The sequence below is a fragment of the Mastomys coucha genome, unplaced genomic scaffold, assembly GCF_008632895.1.
Source record: "Mastomys coucha isolate ucsf_1 unplaced genomic scaffold, UCSF_Mcou_1 pScaffold7, whole genome shotgun sequence".
NCBI lineage: Eukaryota > Metazoa > Chordata > Mammalia > Rodentia > Muridae > Mastomys > Mastomys coucha.
In genome coordinates this window covers 95,548,722-95,556,799 of record NW_022196913.1, presented here as the reverse complement: position 1 = coordinate 95,556,799, position 8,078 = coordinate 95,548,722, and the positions used below count along the sequence as shown (strand labels likewise).

Below are 8,078 nucleotides of genomic sequence, written 5' to 3'. Positions count from 1 at the left end.
AGAGAGAGAGAGAGAGAGAGAGAGAGAGAGAGAGGAGAAGCAGTGAGTGTTGGCTTAATATTAGTGTGAGAAGAGAGACCAAGACATCTTGGTCCCCTTGCATGAACTTTCTCAAAGCAAAAGGGAAAGTGGAAAACTGCTCTGTGCTTAGTTTATCAAAGGTAGGGTTTGATGCCTAAAATACAAATAAAAAATCATTTAACCATTACAAGCCAAAGAGAATGGGGAAAATGGGTAATTTGATGCCACTCTCCAGTGGGCACAACCATTGTGATGGAATGACTGCCTTTGGCAGTTGCAGTCAAATCATTAATTCTAGTTTGGATCAGTCTCAAGCGGCCATGCTTTAGAATTCTCAGAGTTACATTCGAAGGCTGTGCCTGGGTCTTTTTGTAATTTTTGGGAGGGTAACTGCTGCAGTCTGCTGTATTTCATGCAGACCTCTGGAGCCCTTACTCAGCCTTTGGTGTAGTGGCTCAGCGGAGCACTGGATTTCAATTGATTCCAGATCTCTTTTCTTTCCATTTCCATGCTTCTGGGTTTATGATTCTCTGTGTTTTAGGTTGCCATATTCTGGTCTAAACTGAGATTTATGCATACAGGACTGAAAACATTTTCTGAGGTTGCCACTTTACTCTTCCTTTTCTTCATCCACAACTGTTTGCAATCCAGACTCATTTTTTTTTCTGCCGTAAGTCTTTAACCACAGCTCTCCAATGAAGTGCATGACAATTGCTATTAAACACCAGCTCTGAGCAAGTGCCCTAAAAGTAAAGATTCTGGGATGCAGGGGTCTCATGGAAATGTGGTCTGCCTGAGGTGCCCTTCGCAGTTTGTACTACTTGTATGAAATAAATACTTTAGTACTCTGTATGAGTCACCTTTTAGACTAGGGAAATAATTTGCTTTCAGTAGCTTTACCTCAAATGTTCCTCCCCCTTTCTGTCTTGAAAATATTCTATCAGTTATCTCATCTGCCAAGATTCCACATTAATGTCCTTCTTTGTAGCTTTATAGTTTATTATCTCACTGTAGGAGTTATGCTCATCTTCAAAGCTGAGTGAATGTCCCATTGCTGTGGTTCTATGTCCATCCCACCCACAGCATATTTCTGGTTTCATTCTTATACTTTCTACTATCAACACATTTGTGGCCACACCAGAGGGTTCTATTTGTCATCTGTTACCTCTCTGTCTGTCTGTCTGTTTGTCTGTCTGTCTGTCTGTCTGTCTCTGTCTCTCTGTCTCTCTGTCTCTCTGTCTCTCTGTCTCTCTCTCTCTGATTTTCTGGTTCTGGGAATTGAAATTATGGCCTGGTACACATTATAGAAATTCTACTCAAATGAGATTTTGAACTTATAGTGCCATATATCCAAAAGCATGTTTTTACATATGATGTTCATTATAGCTATCTCTCACCTCTGTAATTCTTCTTGTGTTACTTTCTATTTTCTGCTTTTTGTCCTAGTAGGATGAGTCCTAATACCCTCTATTGTCTTCTTCAAGCCTGCTGTGTTTGAGTGCCTTACTAGTCTTTAAGTTTACATCAGGCAGAACTTTTACCTTGTCTTCCTATTATCTTCCACTGTGCCAAGCACATTGTAGTTTTGTAATGAGTAAATTTTTGGGAAGAAACAATGACTGTAAAGCTCTAAATCAGAGATATTCAAGTCAGGTCCTACGAGGAGCCAATATTCTTGGCTTAAAACAACTTCCATGGGCTGCAGTCATGTGCTGAATGATGTGGCTTAGGCTGGATGATAATAGAGAACTGTTAGAGCTTTTTTTTTATGTTGTGTAACTGAAGTTTGAACTCAGAACTTTGTGTATGGCAGGAAAATTGCTTTATCATTGAACTACATCTCATTTCTGGCCCCTCCAATTCTTTCTCTCTACTGAACTGAACAAGGCTCACAAGGTTATGGATGTAGAAGATTTCAGAAGTATTACCAGTCCTCAGACTTCCTATTGACTTAAGACCCATATAGAGTTAAAGATAGAAGTTGGGAACCTACTCTTCAGCAATCAACAGACATGGTTCATCCGAGTCAAGGTACCAATCTCAGAAGTCAGACTGATGATTTGAATTTCCCTGAAATGATTGAAAAATAGATGGTTAAGAAAATTGAAAAGTTTATTCTAAAGGATTCCTTTTTGGAAAAGTCATAGGGGCAAAGAAAACCCAAATATTGTTTCCTATCAACACTTTTTCCATAGGTTTGTATCTTTAATCACTTGGATTAAGTAGTTAAATTTATGGTCAGCTTTCTACTTGGAGTGTGATGATTTATATATGCTTGTCCTAGGGAGTGGCCCTATTAGGAGGTGTGGCCTTGTTGGAGTAGGTGTGTCACTGTGAACATTGGCTTTAATACCCTCCTCCTAGCTGCCTAGAAGTCAATATTCTGCTACCAGTCTTCAGATAAAGATGCAGAACTCTGAGCTTCTCCTCCACCATGCCTTCCTGGGTGTTGCCATGTTCCCGCCTGGATGATAATGAACTGAACTTCTGTACCTGTAACCCAGCCCCAATTAAATGTTCTTATAAGAGTTGCCTTGGTCATGGTGTCTGTTCACAGCAGTAAAACCTCTAACTATAGACAGAATCTATAGCATATCATTGTAGTTATAATTCACTTCCACTGAGACCCTTTGTTTTAAATATGTAGTAAATGTGGTAGACTAGGGATATAATATTTTCTTCTTTAAATATCAGAGAAAACTTTAAATATCTGAGAAAAAGGAATCTTGGGGAGGGAAGTCTTCTGCTGGGATCTCTGAGATTGAAAAAAGAATCTTATTCTACATTAGTTACCTTCTCACTGCTACGAAAAAGCAACTCAATGGGTTTATTTTGACTCTTAGTTCAAGGGTTCAGTCAATAACGGTACAGAAGGCATTGTGGAAGGAATTTGAGGCGGCTTACTTACTCATGATGTGCCCATAGTCAGGAAGCAGAGAGTCATGAGCGCTTGCTCTTAGCTTACTTCTTACTGTTTAGTTCATTCTGAGCCCCTAACCCCTAGCATGGTGCTGCCAACATTCATGGTGGGTCTTGGCACTACCTCAGTTAAGTTAATATAGATAATCCACTTCTGACATATGCAGAGATTTGTTTCCATGATGATTCTAAGTTCTATCAAATTGATGCCAAAAAGAAATACCAAAGGGTATGAATTGCAAAGCCTCAAGGATGTCTAAGCTGTACTTGTGTCACTGTCCATACACAAGGCCAGCAGAATACCTATGACACAAAAGGGCACCCAACACCAAGAACAGTTCCTGCTATTTCTCCCATCTCCCTACAGCTGCCACTCAGTCTGAGTTAAGACAGGGTGAAATCTCCTACTTGGAGTTACTTTTAGATTCCCTTTGGAATCTGGAGCAGGATAAGGCAGAGAGAATCATGGTGAACTTGCCTCGATTCATTAGTACTCAAGGCTCATAGAGAAAACCAGGAAGGACTCTTAGCAGTAACCACTTCTAGCAGTGGAGCTTCATTCACTACAGTTCAAGGACCACCAAAAGGAGTGCCATTGTCTGGATACTCCACATTCAGTATATGAACCTTCTGATGGGGACACTTCTTGTCCAAACCACAATTAATCAGAAAAACATTTTAAAGATTTCTTTAAAACATTGTTTTATTTTTCTTTATTGTGATTATATTTTCTTTATATTTCTTTACTGTGTGCTGGGAACTATTCTATGGTCTTTGATGTTAAACACACAGAAATTAATGAGCTGTGATTCTACATTCCAGAGCATCATGTGAATATGTGTGTGTGTGTGTGTGTGTGTGTGTGTATGCAAGTGACCATAAATGACCATTTGCAAGTAATTAAAAAAATATGCATCCAGAGTTATCTGCATTGGAATGCCATCTCTTTCTTTTTTTCTTTTTCTTTTGTCTCACTATGTAAGCCTGTCTGGCTTAGAACCTGAATGTGTAGACCAGAAAAGCCTTGAATTCACAGCAATCCATATGACTCTGTCTCCTGAGTGCTGGGATTAAAGGCTTGTGCTACCATGCCCAACTTTCTTCCTGTTTGAATATGAAGAAAGTATTACTGCCAGTAAAGAGATGTATATTAGACTGAGAACCCCATAATCAGTTTGTTAATGATAATTGTTTTCCTTCATTGACCATTCTAATACATTAATCAATACCCCCACATTATATGTTAATCTTCAAAGATTTTTATGAAATAGTGGTATTGTTAGCTCCTATATTAAAAGAAAAACAGAATAAAATAGAAACTAATTAATTTACCTACTGTTCTTGCAACACTGAGATCTATTCTTTGAAAAGTGAATAAAAAAGAGTGTTTGGGAATCTTCCACCTCTTTCAGCACCAGACCCACCTGGGCTCTTGCTCTTTTCATTCTGGATTCCTCACCCCTGGTTATAGTTGGTGGAGGTATACTGGGATGAACAAATCCCATAAAATTGTGATTTTATCAGCCCTGGGGTTGATTAACTTATAACTCCATAGCACACCACATAGGGAAATTGGTTAAATTTCTGCATTTTCTCACAGGGATGAACATTGCTTTGCAGTTAGGCTTATCTAAAATATGTCCCCACAGAAACACAGGCTGTGCACTTTAACTGTTAGCATTCACTGGGATTTTGATGACCGTGGACAGAGCTGATTGTTTCAACAGATTTAAAAGCAGCTCCAGCAGCGATATCTTTGTGGTGTGTGTGCAGGGCTGAGCTGTCATGTGCTTCACTTTCCAGCCTGAAAATAAAACATTTCCAGGTAACATAGTATATTTAAATGTTTCACTTCTACATTGATAGAGCCATTAAAAAAAGTCTTTCATAAGACACAGAGAGAGGGCCCTAAAAAATAAACCTTGTTTCAGTGAAGGGAAAAAAAAGGTTATGTTATCTGAGGCATCATAAATCATAGTATATGTGATAAGTATGTGGAACTGATTCTTGTTTGCTAATCCAGCTGAGAAAACAGCTTTTGGAGACATATCAAAAATCAGTCTGAAGTTGTCGACATTATTCTAAGAAGTATAATGGCAAGGAGATAGGAATGGATCAATTTGCATTCTTCTACATGCTAACTGCCAGGTGAGCTAGCACCATTTGTTAAAAATGCTGTCTTTTTTCCCACTGGATGGTTTTAGCTCCTTTGTCAAAGATCAAGTGGCCATAGGTGTGTGAGTTCATTTCTGGGTCTTCCATTTTTATTCCATTGATCCACCTGCCTGCCACTGTACCATTACCATGCAGTTTTTATCACAATTGTTCTGTAGTACAGCTTAAGATCCCGGATGGTGATTCCATCAGAAATTCATTTATTGTTGAGAATAGTTTTCACTACCCTAGGTTTTTTGTTATCCCAGATGAATTTGCAAACTGCTCTTTCCAACTCTGTGAAGAATTGAGTTAGAATTTTGATGGGGATTGCATTGAATCTGTAGATTGCTTTCAGCAAGATGACCATTTTTACTATATTAATTGTGCCATTTCATGAGCATGGGAGGTCTTTCCATCTTCTGAGATCTTCTTCAATTTCCTTCTTCAGAGACTTGAAGTTCTTGCCAAACTGATCTTTTACTTGCTTAGTTAGAGTCACACCAAGGTATTTTATATTATTTGTGACTATTGTGAAGGGTGTTGCTTCCCTAATTTCTTTCTCAGCCCGTTTATCTTTTGTGTAAAGAAAGGTCACTGATTTGCTTGACTTAATTTTATATCTAGCTACTTTGCTGAAGTTGTTTATCAGGTTTAGGAGTTCTCTGGTGAAACTTTTGGGGTCACATAAGCATACTATCATATCATTAGTAAATAGTGATAATTTGACTTCTTCTTTTCCAATTTGTTTCCATTTTATCTCCTTTTATTGCCTAATTGCTCTGGCTAGGACTTCAAGTACTACATTGAATAGATAGGGAGAGAGTGGACAGTCTTGTCTAGTCCCTGATTTTAGTGGGATTGCTTCAAGTTTCTCTCCATTTAGTTTGATGTTGGTTACTTCAAGGACCTCCACATAAAACCAGATACATTGAAACTAATAGAAAAGAAAGTGGGAAAGAGCCTGGAGCACATGGGTACAGGGGAAAATTTCCTGAACAAAACATCAATAGCTTATGCTGTAAGATCAAGAATTAAAAAATGGGACCTGATAAGATTGCAAAGCTTCTGTAAGGCCAAAGATACTGTCAATAGGACAAAACAGCAATCAACAGATTGGGAAAAGTTCTTTACCAATCCTATATTGGATAGAGGGCTAATATCTAATATATACAAAGAACTCAAGAAGTTAGATTTCAGAGAACCAAATAACCCTATTAAAAAATGGGGTACAGAGCTAAACAAAGAATTCTCAATTGAGGAATACCAAATGGCCGAGAATCACCTAAAGAAATATTCAACATCCTTAGTCACCAGGGAAATGTAAATTAAACAACCCTGAGATTCCACCAGTCAGAATGGTTAAGATAAAAAATTCAGGTCACAGCAGATACTGGCGAGGTTGTGAAGAAAGAGGAACACTCCTTCATTGTTGCTGGAATTGCAAGCTGGTACAATCACTCTGGAAATCAGTTTGGTGGTTCCTCAGGAAATTGGACATAGGAAATTGGACCTTAGGACCCAGCTATACCACTCCTAGGCATATACCCAGAAGATGCTCCAACATGTAATGAAGACACATGCTCCACTATATTTATAACAGCCTTGTTTATAGTAGCAGAAGCTGGAAAGAACCTAGATGTCCCTCAACAGAGGAATGGATACAGAAAATGTGGTATATCTACACAATGGAGTGCTACTCAGCTATTAAAAACAATGAATTTATGAAATTCTTAGGGAAATGGATGGATCTAGAGAATATCATCCTGAGCGAGGTAACCCAATCACAAAAGAACACACATGGTATGTACTCTCTAAAAAGTGGATATTAGCCCAGAAGATTGGAATAACCACAATCCAATCCACAAACCACAAGAAACTCAAGAAGAGGGAAGATCAAAGTGTGGCTACTTTGATCCTTCCTAAAATGGGGAAAAAATACCCATGGAAGGAATTGCAGAGACAAAGTATGGAGCAGAGACTGAAGGAGGGACAATCCAGAGACTGCTCCACCTGGGAATCCTTCCCATATTCAATCACCAAACCCAGACACTATTGTGGATGCCAGCAAGTGCTGGCTGACAGGAGCCTGATATAGGCGTCTCCTGAGAGGCTCTGACAGTATCTGAAAAATAAAATATAGAAGTAGAGGTTCATAGCCACGCATTGGACTGAAGAGCTAGAGCGGTCCCCAGTGAGGGAGCTAGAGAAAGAACCCAAGGAACTGAAGGGGTTTGCAGCCCCTTAGGACAAACACCACTATAAACTAACTACTATTCTCAGAGTTCCCAGGGACTAAACCACCAACCAAAGAGTACACATGGTGGAACTTATGGCCCCAGCTGCATATGTAGCAAAGGCTGGCCTCGTTGGTCATCAATGGGAGGAGAGGCCCTTGGTCCTGTGAAGATTCTATGCCCCAGTGGAGGGAAATGCCAGGGCCAGGAAGCAGGAGAAAGGTGGGTTGGTGAGCAGGGTTGGGGGATAGGGTTTTTTCTTAGAGGGGAAACTGGGACAGGGGATATAATATGAAATGTAAATAAAGAAAATATCTAATAAAAGTGAATTAAAAAAAGAGAAGTATAATGGCAGGGAGGATAACAGTTGGAAGTTAAGCTGGAGATGGTGTACTTTGCTGAGGTTGTTGGTGTGTTTGGGAGTGACAACAGACAGTTCATCTCAACATTGGGTATGGCTATTAGGTGAGAGTATGAGATTAGACAGTTTTTGACTAATACAATGGGTTGGGAATTTGGCAGTCCCTGGTTGCCTACCAGGAAAAATGAAGTCACTTGCTAAAACATTTAAGCCACAAAAACTTTTATCACTTCTAGTTCCAGTCAGACTGTAAGGAGGATGATAGCCAAGATTTTACACTGATGTGAAGCCCGGTAGAACCATTTTAAGAAACTTGTTCAAGAAGACAGAGTTTAGAAGTGCATAAAACAAGACGTAAATACTCTATGATTTTTTTTTTTTTTTTT

At 39.2% G+C, this 8,078-nt stretch overlaps 1 protein-coding gene across 1 annotated transcript in view; it reads right to left on the bottom strand.

Annotated features, from left to right (window-relative positions):
• Positions 1-631: 631 nt before the first annotated feature.
• Positions 632-8,078, bottom strand: part of LOC116081577 (zinc finger protein 431-like) — a 52,832-nt gene continuing 45,385 nt past the window's right edge. The window contains exon 3 of the mRNA XM_031358120.1: positions 632-764. Coding sequence (XP_031213980.1) covers positions 632-764 — 133 coding nt within the window. The remainder of the gene's footprint in view (positions 765-8,078) is intronic.